The sequence below is a fragment of the Microcaecilia unicolor genome, chromosome 3 (genome assembly GCF_901765095.1).
Source record: "Microcaecilia unicolor chromosome 3, aMicUni1.1, whole genome shotgun sequence".
In the NCBI taxonomy this organism is placed as follows: Eukaryota; Metazoa; Chordata; class Amphibia; order Gymnophiona; family Siphonopidae; genus Microcaecilia; species Microcaecilia unicolor.
Window position 1 is genome coordinate 242,251,999 of NC_044033.1, and position 19,125 is coordinate 242,271,123.

General features: G+C 38.8%; 1 protein-coding gene across 1 annotated transcript in view; it reads left to right on the plus strand.

Moving 5' to 3' along the window:
- Positions 1–510: 510 nt before the first annotated feature.
- LOC115464522 (vomeronasal type-2 receptor 26-like) overlaps positions 511–19,125 on the plus strand; it is a 47,478-nt gene continuing 28,863 nt past the window's right edge. Inside the window, exons 1-3 of the mRNA XM_030194886.1 lie at positions 511–518; positions 8,383–8,674; positions 15,873–16,661. Coding sequence (XP_030050746.1) covers positions 511–518; positions 8,383–8,674; positions 15,873–16,661 — 1,089 coding nt within the window. The remainder of the gene's footprint in view (positions 519–8,382; positions 8,675–15,872; positions 16,662–19,125) is intronic.

The window sequence follows — 19,125 nt, forward strand, 5'->3', positions numbered from 1 at the left end:
GTGTCCAAATTTGCTAGCTTTTCTAATTTCTGTTAACGTATTTTCAACTGTCTATTCATAAGAGTTTCCAGTGAATTTCAGTCACGTATATGACTTGATCACTGAAAGAAATTATGATTTTATGGGTGCCACATGAGTCAATATTCAGTGGTAGTTAAGACATTGGGAGAGGATGTAGAGGATGTAGTAAGCTGCAATATCCAATAGCATGGCATATTACTTTTGACTATCCTGTGCTAACATTTCTGCTGATGCAGTAAGGATTTCAGTATGAAATTTCCACAGTGAACTGTTATTTATGTATTAGGATTTATTTACCGTCTTTTTGAAGGAATTCACTCAAGGTGGTGTACAGTAAGAATAGATCAAACATGAGCAATAGGCAATTACAGCAGTAAAAATATTCAAATAACAATACAAAGAATGGCATAGTATACTACTTATAATGTCAACACAATACGTAATAGAACATTATAATTGATAGTGAAGGGTAAAACAAAGACATAACATATGGATAGGTAAGAAAGTAGGAAGAGTTAGAAAGTAAAGTGACTGATTTAAAGAAAGTTGCCCATGAGGTCAGAGAGACGGTTAAATATTATCTCAGCTAGGGTAGGAGTGGATAAACATGTCCTGCTGCAGTTTGTGCAGCCCGTGTCACTCCTTGTGTGTGTGTGTGTGTGTGTGAGTGAGACTAACAAGTTAGTTACTTCTTCCATTAAAGGCCTGGTTGAAGAGCCAAGTTTTCACCTGCTTCCTGAAGTAGAGATAGTCTATTGTAAAGAGTAACAAGGATATCATACAATCCCACAAAAACCCAATGAATCAGAAATTGTTCCCAATGCAAAAAAATGTGATACATTTTTGCATTCTTTTTTTTATTTCTTCTTTGGTCTAGAATCTTTATGTCAGCTAAGGCAGGCATTCCTGGAAGATATCTGATCCAGAGTAATATAAGCCAAAGCACTTGTGTGCTTTCACCACCCCCCCCCCCCCCAGAACCAATATTTAACTGGTTTAGGGAGGCCTGCTGCAGTGTCCTCTTCAACTGCCACCATCTGGAAAAATGGTGACAAAACGGGAGTTGGCCAGACTTCTACGGTCTATGCCCTGATCGTGACTGAATAGATAGGGATGGGCTTGAATGTAAATTTTAAGGGGCTTCAACGTTAGCTTCAGAACTTAGTACAAGAACAATGCTGGACAGACTTCTACGGTCTGTGCCCTGAGAAAGGCAAGGACAAATCAAACTCGGGTATATATATAAAGTATCGCATACCATGTAAAATGAGTTTATCTTGTTGGGCAGACTGGATGGACCGTACAGGTCTTTTATCTGTCATCATTTACTATGTTACCATGTTACCTGACAATAAGGGAGACAAACACACTTGATGTAGCAATCTGTAGTGTAGGCTGTTTTTCTATCACTGCACATTTATAAATACAGCAGTACTTTATATGTCATTAACTGCATCTGGAGTAAAGTTCTTTTCTGGCTCTTGACAGCACATAAGTTGTGAATTGTATGCCTGAATATCCAGTTACATCTAAAACCACACAATCTGTTCGGTTGTATGTCTTATGGCTCTTTGTATGTCTTTCGATAGATGAGAATATCTGAGAGTGCATACAATGTCAGGAGCTTCTCTATGACTGATGGGTTGTAGTAGTGTACCTCTATCTTTAGATAGTGCTTTCTTATATCCATCTTGTCGTATGATATTCTCATCTATCGAAAGACATACAAAGAGCCATAAGACGTAACTGGCGTATTCTGAGAAGGTTAGACTACTTGAAAGATAAAAATCTAGTGGTAGCTTATTCTAGGAATAAGAACCTCAGAGAACATCTGGTACCTTCCTATCTACCAGAAATAGGTGAACATCCAACCAACTATGGCCATCGCCGCTGCGGCAAATGTAGTGTGTGCAGCCATTCCATTGATACGATGTTTTTTTCACATCCACACATTCTCAAGTCATTTCATCTAAACCATTCTTCAGATACTTAATCTTAATACATCACTAATTGTATCTGATATCCTGTAATGTTAATGTCATAACAAGACTCTGTAAGCCACATTGAGTCTGCAAATAGGTGGGAAATGTGGGATACAAATGCAATAAAATAAATAGTAACACCTCATCTGTGATTTACATTATACAATGCCCATGCCCCATGTTATATATAGGGAAGACGATCAGAGCAATTAAAACAAGAATGATAGAACATAGAAATTGTATCAATAGAAGAATCGAAAGTGCCCCTCTCGTCAGCCATTGGATTACCGCCAACCATGATATCTCGTCTTCAAAGTACTTCACACTAGTAGAAGAAGAGGCAATATCGATAGACAGCTATTAAGAGAGGAACAAAAACTAATTTTTGATTTAGAAACCCTTGTTCCAAAGGGTCTCAATAATGAAATAGATTTTTTAGTCTATTTATGAGGGATATACAGCAAATGAGGACCATATTCCCACTTATTTAGGTCTTTTACCACATGCACATAGTTGTTATTATTTTAAGTCTCCTGTCTGATCTTGGGTTTTTTTTATTTGTTTAATTCAACTTATCAATATGTATCCTTTAGGAGGGTTTTACAGCAAACAAGGATAATATTTTTGCTTATTTAGGTTTTCAATCATAAGTGCAGAGTTGTTAAAAATATCAAGTCTTGTGTGTAGTTTTTAATGTATTCCCTTTATTTAATTTATCAATAATGTTCTAAAAATGTTAACATTGTATAATCACATATTATATTCAATCCATAATTGGAAATCAAATTTTTTGCACAATTTTTGTTGAAAGTTTAACCCAAGTTAATTCATTTTTATTTATTTTTTATTAATTTTTATCATAAACAATACATATTTTATTCATGTATACCATTAATCTATACATATAACACATATTTTTTTTACAATGTATGTATTTTGTTCTTAACATATAATGTAATGTTTCATATTTTATTTTTTATTTATACAACATCAATATTCAGCTTACAACATACTATGTTATATTTTGTTTTGACATATTGTATTTTTCATATCCTTCATTACAATATATGTATTTTTTCATAACATATAATGTAATGTTTCATATTTTATTATTTTTATTTATACAACATTAATATTCAACTTACAACATACAATGTTATATTTTGTTTTGACATATTATATTTTTCATATGTTTTATTTTTTTCTTATTTTATTTTTTACTTCATTGATTATTATTCATTTTTTTGTTTATATTCTTATTCTCTATTTAGGGTTCTATATATTTTTTACTTTTCATTTTTTATATGTTTTTGTATTTATTTTTGTATTATTTTTTATATATATATTTCATATTATTTATATTTTCTACTCTCTGCATATTCTTCATTCAATGTCTATTTCTCATTTTTATGTATCACCTATCATTGTTTATTTCTCATTTATTTATTTTTTTTATTTTGTTTTTGTTTTGTTTTTTTGTTTCTTTGATTTTTAATAATTTTTTTTATTTTATTATATTATATTTTATATTATATTATATTTTTTCATTTTCTTCATTTGTCATCACTTAATATATCTCATCATTTATATTGTCAATACATATTTCCTATGTAACTACAATCCATAGAGTATTATCATACGGTATACAGTCCTTAAAACTATGGATGATTGATTCTACTTTTAAATTCAAAAATTAAAATCAATTTTGAAAAGTAAAGACAGATTGCCACACTATTCCGTTTTTATTATATTTTTCATATATACATTTTTTTCATTTGATATAACTTATTACATCTTATCATATTGTCAATAAGTATATTCCTTTTGATTTTCTATGTAACTACAATAGAACATTAGTATTCGAGTCCTTAAAACAATATGGTATGATTGATTCCATTTTTAAATTAAAACTCAAAATCATTTTGGGGAAGTAAAGATAGACGGCCACGCTATTCCTTTTTTATATAAATTCTTTTTATTTGTCATAACTTATTATATCTTATCATATATATATTGTCATTACATATATCCATTTTGATTTTCTTATGTATCATCAAACAGCATACGAGGCCTTAACAAAATATGGACAATTGATTCTACTTTTAAATTCAAAAATTAAGATCTTTTTTTGGAAGTAAAGACAGATGGCCACATTTTTCCATTTTTATTGCATTTTTTACATATATACTTTTTATTTGACATCACTTATTACATCTTAACATATATATCATCAATACATATATCCCTTTTCTATGTAATTACAATCCATAGAGCATTATCAAATAGTATACGAGTCCTTAAAACAATATGGACGATTGTTTAAATTAAAAATCATTTTGGGGAAGTAAAGATAGATGGCCAAACTATTCCGTTTTTATTATTAAGAAAGAGGGATTGTTTGCCCATTTCTCTTAAATTCAACATTTCTTTTAAGTAAGTTCTTGGAATTGTTGAGGCAGATGCCAAACTCAAGTGTTATCTTTGCCATATATCATCTTATTATATAATTTTGTCAATAATTTTATTGTCATTACGATTAATAAATGCATTATAGACGATATGTGAGATTCTAGTGTTGTATGCACTTGAAAAATACAAACTTTTTATATATAAAAATGTTTTTGTTTTTTAATTTTGTCTAATAAAAAGTTTCTTTTTCGGTACTGAAGCTAGGTAGTCACACAATTTCCCTTATTAAGATACTGATTGATTGATTGATTGATTCATTCATTCATTCACTTGTCATTTTCCCCCCATTTAGCCCTTCAATTGGCTTAGATATAATCTAACATCACACTTGTTATTTCCCTCCCATTCAGCCTTCCGATTGGCTTACACACATGTCAATTTCAAGTGTCACTACAATGTAACATCGCATTTGTAACAACCAATCACCCTTTAATTACTTCTAAATTAACCCATTATGTACAAGTTACCGTTATTTTACCTCATTTCCGGTTCTTTTTGGCGCCAAATTTAATGTATTTAACTCCCTTGCAAATCTGCACACACTGTTTTGTCTTATGTATACCAGAGAGAGATGCTACACTGTCTACAGTATATCATTAAAGTGTTTATCAAGGTATGTTCTTCTGTTTAAAGTTAATACTTTTCACGTTCAATATATTCAATTCATTCCACATGTTTTTATCATCATAGATTTTATATTCTATATTTGTTTATTCGGTTTGCCCATAAAAATATACTTCTGACATAGCTTTGTACAGATAGATAACTATTCTTATCGTTTTATCTTATACCGTTTTTTAAGCTTATGTACCCGTTTCATTTTACAGACTTCCCGGTATCATTTTCATTCTTAAGCTTCAAGGTTCGATTCAAGGTCTGTTCACCTTTCTTATAACCATCATGTTCATAGTCATCATATTATGGCTCGTATAGTAAATATTTGCTATAACTGCGTAGGAAATATCTGCTACTACCACACAGTTCCCATGATCCAATACACTTTCTATAAACATCCCCACTTTTTTGTGATTTTTACATCAATACATATTACCATTTTTACATCAATACATATTACCATTTATTAATGGGTTTTTATGAAAGTAACTAGTAAAAAAAGCCCGTTTCTGTTTGAAAGGAAACGGGCGCTAGCAAGGTTTTCCTCGGAGTGTGTATGTTTGAGAGAGAGTGTGTGAGAGTGACTGTGTGAGAGAGAGTGAATGTGCGAGTGTGTGTGTGTGTGACAGAGAGAGAGTGAGATTGGGTGAGAGTGTGTGTGTGAGAATGATAGTATGTGCCAGGGTCCCCTCTCCCTGTATCCATCCAGCGATTCCTAGGCAGGGGGAGGAGTAGGGAAACACACATGTTTCCCTACTTCTCCTCCTGCCTAGGTCGCTGTTTGTTGCTGTGCGTCGGGCTGGTGACTTCATGCTGGGTGTTGGAGGTGTGCGGGGGATGGGTTCGGACTGTAGGCAGCGGCGACTGTGTTCGGAGTGGTGTGCGTTGTCTGTTTCGCCAGTCGAGTGTCATTACGTTGTGATGCGAGGGCGGGGCACACACTCATGGGGAAAAATTCCAATCTAGACCACCTCGGAAGTTGCAGCTTCATTAGAACGTTGGGGTTGCGAATTATATGAGGAAGGGGCATGGCTGAGGGCATGTCTATGAGTGACAGTGAGTGGTGCTGACAGCCTAGCCTACCAACAGTGCAGGGCTTCAATGTTTCCCTGCCACAGACTGAGCTTCAGAATGTTGGAGGTGAGAATTATTTATAGAGATATGTTCATTTTTCTTCTTTTTTCTTCCCCCTTTTTGCCTTCATTTATTCTTTTCTTTTTTCTGGTTTTTTTTTACCATAAAACATACACTTATTATTGCTCACATAGTTTTTTTTATTTTTTATTGTTTACAAAGTTCATGTTTCATGATTTTTCATAATCATCCATTTTTTATAATGGTTAATATATCTCTGAAACCATTTTGGTTATGTTTACTATAATCACATTTTTTTACTTTAATCACATAAAACATGTTATGATGTTTTTAATATATTTTATATATGTTTTTTTACTTTAATTACACACAATTCAAGTTATGATGTTTTTTGGACATATTTCGAATATTTTTTTTGTGTGTTAGATCACAATGTCAAAAAATACATACTGCATATAAAAATAAATCCTGCATAATATTTGGATATTGTATTTATAATTGTTGTTTAAAAATTAGAGTAACATAATTGTGCATAACTTACATTTATATATAATTTTTTTTAATTCATTTTCCATTTTTTTTATGTTATATCATATTCTTTGTGTAATACTTGGATGTTGTACTTATAATTGTTTAAAAATTAGAGTAACATAATTGTGCAGAACTTAAAAATACATATACTTTAAAAATTATTTTTCTTCCTTTTTTATATATAGTGTTTGCATGTAAATTATTTTTCTTTTTTTTACATATAGTGTTTGCATGTATGTTGTAAGTTTTTATTGTTTTTATATTTTAGACTCCTGAGGCAGGCCTGTGGCCGAAACACAGTACTGTGTCGAGTCTGTGAATAAAGTTATTTCCTTTACCACCATAGTCCGGTTTCCCTGGAGTCATTGGTCCACTTCCCACTTTTTATTTGACGGTTGTATGAACAGAAATTTCAGGCACTGATGTACTAATCTATGGGGTTTTCTGTGAGTTTTCTGACATTTTGGGTAAAGTCAGCCAAAGCAACCTTGAAAAATAAGTTTGATAAACTTTTGCATAAAACTTTAGAATTGTCAGATTCACCACATTGAAGTTTTGTGGTCTTTTTGTGAAAACTTGACCTGTAACTCATCTTCATATGCTGCTCTGCGTGTTTTTGCATCACAGAAAGTCATAAATTCTGAATTTACATCACCAATTATGTATGTTTCTATATTACCTCACCCTGGATAAGGCCGGGCTAGAAGTAATACATTTCAATTTCATTCACTTGCAATGGGGAAGATACAAAAGTTTTACAGAGATTGGTCACATTTTGTAAATTTATTTGCAAGTATGCAAATCTCACAAAAACACGTGTTTTCTGTAGTTTTTTTTATTTTTTGCATGTTAATTGTGTGAGTTGTGTGAATATGGGATATTGTGAATGCAAGAAGGGTCAGCATTTAGTGGGACTTTTCAGGAGGCATATGGGGGTTCTAGTCTGTCCCTTCCTGCTTTGCATCTGTTTTTCTCACTTCTCCCTTCTCTCCCTCCCTACACTAACTACCCGCTATTCTCCAGCCTCACCTCTTTGTCTCTTTCCTTTTAAGGCTTCTCTTTCTTACCCATTTCTTCTATCCCCTTTCCTTTCTGCTTTCTTCTCTCCCCATTTCTATATTTACTAACTCTTCACAGTCTGGGACACATCTTCAACTGCATTGCATATGAACTTCCACTAACACTTCCAGTTGATCCATCATAGGTAAGGCATAATTTTTACTGGTGTAGGTAGGGATCCTCCACCTATATTTCCAGCCATGCCATCTCCCCCTGATGCTACTTCCTGAGTCAGTTTCCTCTGGCCCCTGCTTAATCTTCAATGATGAGTTTATGTATCAAGTCAGATGCATATGGATGGACCGAGAAACAGAGGTTCCAGAAACTAGTGACTAAGGCTGTGTGCATGTGGGTAGGGTGTAGATGTATCTACTGAACAGTAGGAAAAACATGGGAGAAGTTAGAGAGAGAGAGAAGAATGAAATGTGCTTATCTTGTGCTAAACCTGAAGTGTGCATTTCTTCATCATGTTAGCCAGCAAATATATAACAACCTCCTTTCTAACCCTAATCATAACCCTATTTCACTCATGCCTACTATTAATGTCTCTGTTTCTATATTTTTAGTTTGATGCTAATTTCATATTATCTGTCATTTATTATCCTTAAAGTCATGTATCATTGAACTATTACAACTTCCTGGCCTTTGTGTCTGCGGTGGAGGAGATTAACAACAGCTCGGAGCTCTTACCCAACCTCACGCTGGGTTTACACTTTTATAACCCTTCAGGCAATTTATTCTTAACGTATACAGCAGCCATGAATATATTTTCAGGATTGGACACTGGGATCCCAAATTACATCTGCAAAACATCTGGACCACTGGCTGCTGTAATTGAAGGTCTTCCAACGGAGCAATCGAGTGAATTTTCCAGCCTGTCCAGAATATTCCACTACCCACAGGTCAGATGATATCTTAATTTTACTTCACACCTTCATCATCCAGCACCACCTCTCCATATTTCCCATCACATCCAGAATTGTCTCATCTCTCCTCCCCCTACCACATCCATCCAATATTGCCTGTTTTTCTGCCTTTTTCACTCCCATCTAGCATTCTTCCATATTTTCCTCTCCTTGTCACCATCACCACCATCCTGCAGTCCTCCATTTTTCTCCCTTTCCTATCCCCTCTTACTTACTTGTTCACCGTCTATATTAACAAGTCCATTGCTTCCCCTTGTCTCCATGGTGGCAGCAGCAAACTGAAGGAAAGCATGGGGCACTGCTCTGTGCATTTTTTTTGTTACATTTGTACCCCGCGCTTTCCCACTCATGGCAGGCTCAATGCGGCTTACATGGGGCAATGGAGGGTTAAGTGACTTGCCCAGAGTCACAAGGAGCTGCCTGTGCCTGAAGTGGGAATTGAACTCATTTCCTCAGTTCCCCAGTCCACAGCTGGCTCTGTCAGTCACAGTAATAGTAAGTTATACTCCAGCAGCTGCTGTTCCCTGGAAGAGGATCCTTAATTGGTGTCTTATCTGACAGAAAAGGTTGTATGGCTGTTTATTTTATTCTCCTTTTGACTTGGGTTTAGTTAAAACAATTCATCTTTATTTCTAGGAAATTTAAGTCAAGCTATCTGATATTATGCTTTGTTTCAATCGGGAAAATTAATGAGTTTGCTGTAAGAATTTGTAACCAGACTACTGCTGTGTGCACCACAGCTGCAGGAAGTTGCATCAGCTCTGAAGTAACTTTCCATTTGTGGGACCATCAATGGCATATACAGTGCAATGTCCCTATGCTTGCTTTCTGATTTGTGATAATGTTGCTGACATGCTGACCTCAGGAAGCAGTGGGCCAGTTGACCAATAATTGAGTAAGTAGGAGGGGGAACGAAAAGGGAAACAGATTGTGGTGATTATTGGGATAAGGGGTAGAGATGGGACAATGCTGGATGGCAATTGGTCTGGTCGATAAGTGACCAGTCGTGTAAGTGGGTCATCAGCAGGGAGCAGAAGGTCAGGACTGGGACCATTAATTGCATTATAACTTTTAATGCAGGTTAAAATTGTTCAGGTAGTAACTGCTGGGGGTCTTCCACCATTTTCGTTCCCAGTTGCTAGGATGGTACTTATGTAAGTATAGGTGTTTTTTAAAATACCATTTTGTTGTACCTCCATTGGGTGCCCAACTTCCATTTCATTACCTAACATAAGGTGCCTAAAAGACCTATGACAGCTCTTCATGTAATGTTTGTTGAGAGGTTGTGACAAATAAAGCCCAAACTGATTGATAGATGGACCTCTGAATGGATTTCTTCTTGTGCCCTTCTCTTTGGCCATCTCTATTCCTCTTATCCCATTGGAAAGTACTGTGACAGCATGAAATAATTATGATACAAACTACTCACCCATTACCGAACTCCCTTTTGAGATTTGTGTGGTCCAATTTACATGTTTATCGTTTATCATTTATTCATTTACTAGACCGTCACTTATTACAGAAGTAAATCAGAATGGTTTACAATATAAAATAACATTAAAATAGCATTAAATAGTAAATAAACAACACTCTGAAAGCACTGCAAAAAGTCGGTACACATACAGATTTCACGGCAATAGCCATAAAAACATTAATAAAACATAACGCTAAAAAGCTTCATTACTAATATAGATATACCTATATATACACATACACATACATATATCTATATATGTGCATATATACATACACACACATTTTTTTTGTTTTTGTTTTGTTTCATATTCTAAACATTTGTTTCAACTGACTCTCGAAAAAGATATGTTTTTACAGCTTTACGAAAGTGAGTGTAGGAGTCCTCAAGCCTAAGTTCTTTAGGGAGACAATTCCAAAGAGACGGAGCAAGGAAAAAAAATGCAGATGATCGTGTTGATTCCCATCTAGCCTTGGATGGAGAAGGGATTACAAGTCTGTTGTCCGCCAGCGACCGAAGTGTCCGAGTTGGTGTATAAGGGATAATGAGGTTAGACAAATATGATGGACTGAGTGAATAAAAAGCTTTGTGTGTCATGTATCACTTTATAGAATATGCTTAGCGAGCTTTATGTGTAAATCTGAATTAGTGCTAATTAGTACTGAAAATTACTTTTCAACATCCAGTTATTGGCGCTGATTGGCTTGTTAACCAATTAAGTTCCATGTGCAAATTGGCAACGTGTGCTGATTTGTGTGAAGAACTTTAGTCACCATTTATAGAATCCGGGGATTTGTGCCCTGATAAACCCATAACAGCTTTATTCTTCCATATCCAAGAGCCTTAAAAGATCAATTCTGTAAACTGGGCACTAACCCACTGCATGACGAAATGTTTAGAATATATGTAAGTACTAGCAGGGTACCGAAGCGCTATTCTGGGAAAACCTGCTTAATTTACATAGTGCATAATTGCAAGTGAGACATACACAGGGGAGGAGCTTGGGAGGGACATAATGGAGCTCCCATTTCTGCACTTAACTGACAGAATATTGTAAGTTACGCACCTCCCTACCACATGTTGGCATCCGCATTTGCATGAGCTCTAGGGTGGATGTAATTTGGGGCACCTAAATGTTACATAGAGCCAGTCTAGGGAGGAGGAGGAGGAGGCAAGAACGGGAAGCTCACTGAATTTCTTAGCTGCTGCTGCTATTCTTTGCCCAGAAGCATTTCTCCTGCACACCCTTCCTCATCCCGCCTTCATAGTTCTGCATCTCTCCATCTCTTTCAATCTCTCATCTAACTTAAAATATGTTTCTTGCTGTCCCTCTGACCTGCTCTGTCCCCTTTGATGCAGCCACTTATGCCAGGTCTATGCAATACCTCAGCTCATCCTCTGTGAAGGACATATCAAAATCCATGAGGGAAACAGAAAGGTTGTATAGCAGAACAATCATATTTAACATACAATAGTCATAGTAAATTAATAATAAATCCTGAGAACAATAGAGGCATAAATAATAAAATTGAAAAAACCCAACCTTTTAAAAAAGCAGTATCTTCAGTTATGACTTAAACAAATAGAGAATGGGTCAAACCATAAGGATGGTTCTGAGATATAGCCCTACTCGCAGACTCTAGGGAAGCTTCCTCCCCAAATGTAGAGAATGGCACCATATGGGTCGATATTGATACTTGAGGTGATGGCATCAAAGACCTCTCTAGAGGAAGAACAGGGGCCTCAGGAGGGAAGTGAGGCAGAGGTGTAGCTGATATAATCATCCTTGATGTCTGTGCAGCAGAAACATCTGCACCAGTTCCTCCCTGAACTTAAGAACATAACATAAGGACATAACCATAATCATACTGGGTCAAACCAATGGTCCATTTAGCCCAATATCTTGCTTCAAGCAGTGGCCAATCTAGGTCACAAGTGCTTGGCTAAAATCTAAATAGTAGCACCATTCCATGCTACTAATCCCAGGGCAAGCAGTGGCTTCCCCCGTATCCATCTCAAAAACATGCTAAGGACATTTCCTCTAGGAACTTGTCCTAAACATTTTGAAACCCAGTTTTGCTAACTGCTGTTACCACATCCTCTGGCAACAAATTCCAGAGCTTAACTATTCTTTCAGTGGCTGATATTTCCTCCTATTTGTTTTAAAAGTATTTCCATGCAATTTCATTGAGTGTCCCCTGATCTTTGTACATTTTAAATGAGTGAAAAATCAATTCACCTCCACCTGCTCCACACCACACAGGATTCTGTAGACCCTAATCATATTCTCCTTCAGCCATCTTTTTTCCAAGTGTAAGACTACTATCCTCTTTAACCTTTACTAATATGACAGCAGTTCCGTAGTCTCTATCATTTTGGTTGCTCTTCTTTGAACCTTTTCTAATTCACTATATCTTTTTGAGATACCGCAATTAGAACTGAACACAATACTCAAGGAGAGATTGCATCATGGAGAAATACACAGGGATTATAATATTTTTGCTCTTATTTTGCATCCCTCTACTAATAATTCCTAGCATCCTCTTTACTTTTTTTTGGCTGCCATCGCAAACTGGGCAGAAGATTTCAGCGTAGTGTCTACAATTACACCTAGGTATTTTTCTTGAGTGCTGATTCCTAAAGTGGACCCTAGCATCAGATAACTATGATTCAGATTATTCTTCCCAATGACCATCACTTTGCATTTGTCTATATTAAATTTCATCTGCCGTTTGGGTACTGATTATTCCAGTTTCCTAAGGTCTTCCAGAAATTTTTCAAAGGCCGCATGTGTTTTGACAACTTTGAATAGTTTTGTGTCCTCAGCAAATTTAATCAACTCACTCATCATTACGATGTCCAGATAATTTATAAACATGTTAACTAGCACAGGTATCAGTACAGGGAACAGTTTTGTGTGGATTTTTTAGACACCATACATAGAATCTGACCCTTTGAGGTAATTATATAATGAATAACTTGCTGAACACAGGGAGAACATGTGTAAATATTATTATCCTAGTCATGTATGTAAAAAAAATGATCTCTTACAAAATTTCAACTAGCTTAATAGTACCCACCATGATTTCATAGTGTATATAGAGCCAGATTCTATAGATGGCCTCCACTGTTGGAAGCGCATCGATCTAGAGACATTTTGGACACATTCCCCTTCCCTCTTAACCTCCAGGTTTCCCTACTCCTTCCGTCCATTCCCACTCTTCCCCATTATCTCGTGTAGGTTTTTCTGCTGAATTAGCTACATTTTACTGCATTGGCATCTGCCTCTGTGGTGCACTGTAAGCCACATTGAGCCTGACACTGTTGGGAAACTGTGGGGTACAAATGAGATAATAAATAAATAAATAAAACATCCACGCAGAACTAAGTGTATTCCATAAGATTTAAGTGTAGTTTATAGAATACGATTAGTCAACACTGTAGCGCCTAAATCTGAATGCATCCATTTATGCCAGTGAAAACCTAATGTCAATCTGCACATGCAGATTTAGGTGGACTAACCCCTATTCTATAATTACATGAGGAAATTTTGGAATGCCCCTTTTAAACTATGTGTGTTTATTTTGAACTGTGTACTTTATAATTTAGGCTCAGTTCTTTATAGAATATGTTTAGCAATTTCCGCACATAAATTGTGATAACTGCCAATTAGTGCTAATTATTGCTTGTTAAGTGCTGTTAAAAATGCTGATTGGCTTGTTACACCAATTAAGTTATGTGCATATTCCCTGGGGAAATCTAGGCGCCATATATAGAATCTGCTACAAAGTGTGCAAATATAAATACTCAAATCTGCCTAAATATCTACATACATTTGGGAATGGACAGAGATAGGGATGTTTTATAAAGTGATAGTAATTTTAGATTTTTACAGAACTACACATTTTTTATCCTCCTGACTAGAAGAGGGAATTTGTTTCTTGTACCTTTCCTAGTATAGTATATGTAAGACTCCATTTTTTATAAAAGAATTCTGCAATTTAGTGACCCCTGATGCAGGCGATTGGTCACCGAAACATGACCCTTGTCGTGTCCTTTCAGTAAAGAAGTTCCAGTTATCCTGTTACTGGAGATCAACTTGTGCTTTTTTGTTCTGATTCCTTGGTGTGCTTGGAGTCCTATATTTCTTGCCTGCAGATTAGTACAGCTTTTCATCCAATACTTTTTCTCCTCCACTCTTTACAGTATAATTATGTTCTAAATATATAATACTAGTAAAAAAAGGCCCGTTTCGTTATGAAAGGAAACGGGCGCTAGCAAGGCAATCCCCCACCCTCCCTCACTGTCTCGCTCTGTCCCCTCCGAGTTCAAGGCCTCCCTCTCTTCCAGTTCAAGGCCTCCCTCCCTCCCACCCACCCACCCAGTTCAAGGCCCCCTCACGCCCCTCCCACCGAGTTCCAGACTCCCCCCTCCCTCCGATTTCAACACCCCTCCACGTTACTGACCCCTGGACCCCCCTTCCGTGACCCTGTTGACCCCCCTTCCCGTCGAAAACCATCCCCCGCCGCCGTTGCATACCTGTGCTGACGGGGACCCCAACCCCAGACAGCCAAAGTTCTGTTCTTGTCTGCGCCGGTGTTGCTTGCTGAATAATCATCTGTTCAAGTTTCTGTGCATGCGTCTGGGGGGGGGGGGGGGGTGTTTGGTTGAGAGAGAGTATGTGTGTGTGAATGAGAGAGATTTGTGGGTTTCCTCTGTATGGGGCTGAGTGATGCTCTGATGTCTCTTTGCTGCTAATATGCTCTGTGTGTATGTGGGGGGGGGGGGTGTTTGGTTGAGAGAGAGAGTGTGTGTGTGTGTGTGTGTGTGAATGAGAGAGGTTTGTCGGTTTCCTCTGTATGGGGCTGAGTGATGCTCTGATGTCTCTTTGCTGCTAATATGCTGTATGTGTGTGTGCGGGGGGGTGTTTGGTTAAGAGAGTTGGGGGGGGTATGAATGACAGAGGTTTGTGGGTTTCCTCTGTATGGGGCTGAGCGATGCTCCGATGTGTATTTGCTGCTAACATGCTGTGTGTGTTGGGGGGGGGGGGGGCTGAGAGAGAGAGTGAGTGTGTGTGTCAGAGAGAGAGAGTGAGTTTGTGTGTGTAAGAGAGAGGTTTGCTCTTCAACTTCGCAGTGCCCTCCCCGCTGCTGCCTCTGCATCTCCCAGCTGTCCTCCGCATACCTCATCCTAATGGTAGCCCACGCTCTTTCACTATACACCAACGCGATGTACGCAAGCTCTGCCTGCCAGCCAGCTCGTGCGCTCCCCAGCGCCGTCGACCCCCATGTGCTGATGGGTGGCTGGCGTTGCTCGGGACTGACGACTGACTGTCTGTCTGACTGAGCGCCTGCAGGCTGCAACCGAGAGGGTGGGTTGCGGGGGCGGCAATCTCGGGGGAAGTTTCTTTTGTTAGGCTTAGTGCGAGAGAGAGAGAGAGAGAGGGTTCGTTACAGGCCCCGCCCTCTGATGTAATGACGTTTTGATGCGAGGGCGGGGCCTGTTACGAACCCAGCGCGTGCCACTTCATTGGATTCGATGACGTCAGTGTTATCTACCGCACTTAGCAGACCATCTCCAAGGGACCCACGGTTCCAGGCAGCCTCAGAACGTTGGAGGTGAGAATTATTATATAGGATGTGAATGAAATGCAATCTTACGACTAAGGTGGTAATGAATTGAATCTTTTACTTTCCACAGATCAGTTATACCTCAGGGAATCTTGACATCAGCAACACAGTAAAGTTTCCTTTTTTGTACCGGACTGTGCCCAGTGAGCTGCACCTCTGTGCTGGGATAGTCAAATTATTAAAGCATTTTGGCTGGACCTGGGTTGGTATCGTCGCATGCAGTGATGAAAACAGCATGAGGGCTGTGCACATTCTGAGAGAAGGGATTGAGCAGATTGGAGGTTGCACTGAATTCACAGAGATTTTCCATCAGTTCACTTCACTGAGGGTTGAAAATTTAGATGATATTTACAACACCATCATTAAATCTTCATCTAAAGTGATTATTTTGTATTGTAATAGAGACTACATACAGTTTATAAGAAATACACTCATTTGGGAAATACCTGGAAAGGTCTGGATCATCAAAGCTGAATGGATAGTTTCCTCACCCTCATACAATGTTGAAAGGAAAAACATCTTAGTTTTCACTGCAGGAAAGAAGAATATTCCAAGCTTTCATAAATTTATTCGTGAGGTGAATCCTGCTCTATTTCCAAGTGATTCATTGACAGAGGAATGGTGGAAGGACCTTTGTAACAACCGATGCCCCAAGAGCATCCAGCGATCCTGCAGCAGTGATGAAATATCTAACTTCTTCTTCCACTGTGACATCGTACTCCTTGGGAGCAGCTATAATATATACAATATTGTTTATGCCCTGGCACATGCACTGCATAACATGATCAGTTCTAGTTCTGGACATACCACCACGTGGAGCTCAGAAAATGAGAACGTTTTGTACCTTTTACCATGGAAGGTAATAATGTTTGATTGAGGAATGTTATTTTCAGAAAGAAGTGATAGTTTATAATTTTCAGGATGTTGTGAAGTCTCTATACGCACACAGAGGCTTCCTACCCACCTTCACAGATGTGCACCAATTTGAAAGATAAAAGTGGAATGTAAAGCATATATAAAAACTATAAGGGTAGTATTAATTGCTGTAGTTATAAATTATTTCCATGTCAGGTACAACTTTTTCCTATTTTGTCAAAACATCTTCATCATATAACAGAAATCTTCCAGTTTATTGTAGAACACTATGAATTTGCCCACTAGCATTAACATATTTTTCTGATTTATATTCCTTGTTGTATTTCCTTCCCCATCAACCTATATTCTCCATAATAAAAGACCCCTTGTTCTTCTCATCTGTAGGTTTATACTACAAATCAAATCTTAAGAGGAATAATTCATTACAATTCACTGGGAAGCAAATAAAAAGATCCAAATACCAATAGGACCCATACAGTAGAAAATTCAATCAAAATAAAAAATCAATAAACGTTCTTAGAAAAATAAATTTGTTTTGTGCTTATTCGTTTTCATAGGACTCAAATAAACCATTAGAAATATGAATATCGATGGTTCCTTGTCACTTGCAGCAGATGAATCCAGGAACTAGTGGGTTAAGTCCGCCTACCAGCAGGTGGAGATAGAGATAAACAAACTAAACGCAGTGATGCCAGACGGCCAGCTCCTTCCTCATTTAGTATGTCTCTATCTCAGCAGGTGGTGGACGGCTTTTTCTCCAGCTCCTGAGCCCAAGGTCTCTGAGGGTGCTCCTGGGCCGGTGGCCAGTTTGAGCCGGGGGTGGCGGACTGGTGGTGTCCCCTTTGGCAGCATACGCAGTTGCTGGGTCCCTGCTGCAACTCAAATTCCTTCTGAACAGGCTTTTGCTGTTCCTTTCCTTCCCTGTTTGTTTCTGCCTCCTCACTAAAAAAAAAAAAGAGAACCACAGAATTTATTTAAAAGAGACCAGAGAAGCACAGGGAAGTGTGTTTTTGCTGAGAGCAGGTTTATGTTAGCAAGTCCTGTTTTCTGTTGCCTGCTTGTCTGAGCCTGTCTCGAAGTGGAGTCAGAGAGTTTTTTTTTCTTCAGCTCAACTGTCAGTTCCTGCGCTTTCCTGGTCCGGGGTAAGTCCTGCTGGGTTCCTGTTCGGGAACGGGTGATGGCAGTGGAGGCGGTAAAATGCTGTTCCCAATGCGGGAAACGGCGTTCAGCAGTGGGCCTTTGCAGCGCGGGGTGCGCTGTATTGGCAGGTGGCCTCCCTCGAAAGCGTGCTTTCTCGCCCAGAGCCTGGCGATTCTCACGCCATTTTGCAATCTTTCGTGGAGCCGGCTCCGGGCAAAGCTTCTTCTCCGCTGATAGGGGAGTCGGGGGGGGGGGGGGGAGCGTCAGGCACTGTGGGCGGTGGTGCAGGTGCCATGGCTGTGACCTCCATTTTGGGGGAGGGGTTTTCGCCAGAGTTTATTTTGCTACTCCACCGGGTTTTTGTTGAAAAGGGCCTTACCCCCCCCCCCCCCCCCCCCCGTCATGTGGCTGCGACAGCTTCGGCCTTTGATTCTCTCAGGGGGTCTGGGGGTAACCAAGAGATTTGGGGTTTTTCCCCAGAGGATTTCTCCTCCCTTAAAATGCCTAGGCTTTTTTGGGGGTCTGAGTAGGGGTCCTGCATACGGTCGCCTGCAGCTTCCTGTGTGGTGGCTCTCTCAGAGCAGACGGGGGGGTAGAGGACATGGAGGACGGTGTCCTCACTGACCAACCGGAGGACTCTTCCGCCTTGAGGATTTTCCATAAGGAGGAGCTGTCCTCCTTTATATCTCAGGCGCTGGAAGCCCTGAATATAGAGGACCCTGAGGTTGCCACTTCTCACAGACAACCCCAAGATGGCTAGTACCAGATGACCTTCTAAGGCCTTTCCGGTACATGAAGCTATTGAAGAGTTGATTTCGGCCCAGTGGACGGATCCGGATGGGGGTCTGAAAGTAGCCAGGGCTATGGCCAGGCTGTATCCGGTTTCAGCGGACTATTTAGAGCAGTTTGCTCTACCTAGGGTGGATGCCCTGGTGACGGCGGTCACTAGGAAGACTACTCTTCCAGTGGAAGGTGGTGTGGCACTTAAGGATATGCAAGACGGACCGCTAGAGGCCTCTGACACTTCAAGCTTTGGTTTGTAGTTCTTATGCGGCTAGAGCTTGTCTCAGTTGGCTACATTCTGTCATGGATTCGATTTTGGAGTCTGATATGCTGGGAACTCCTCAGATGTCGCTGATGGATATTGGGCTGGCGTACTTGGTGGATGCCTTGTATGATTTGGTCCGTGCTTCGGCCAAACTCATGGCCTTGAACGTTTCCTCTCGGCGTCTTCTGTGGCTCCGTCATTGGGCCGCAGATTTGGCCTCTAAGCAACGGCTCATTAAATTGTCTTTCCGCGGGAAATT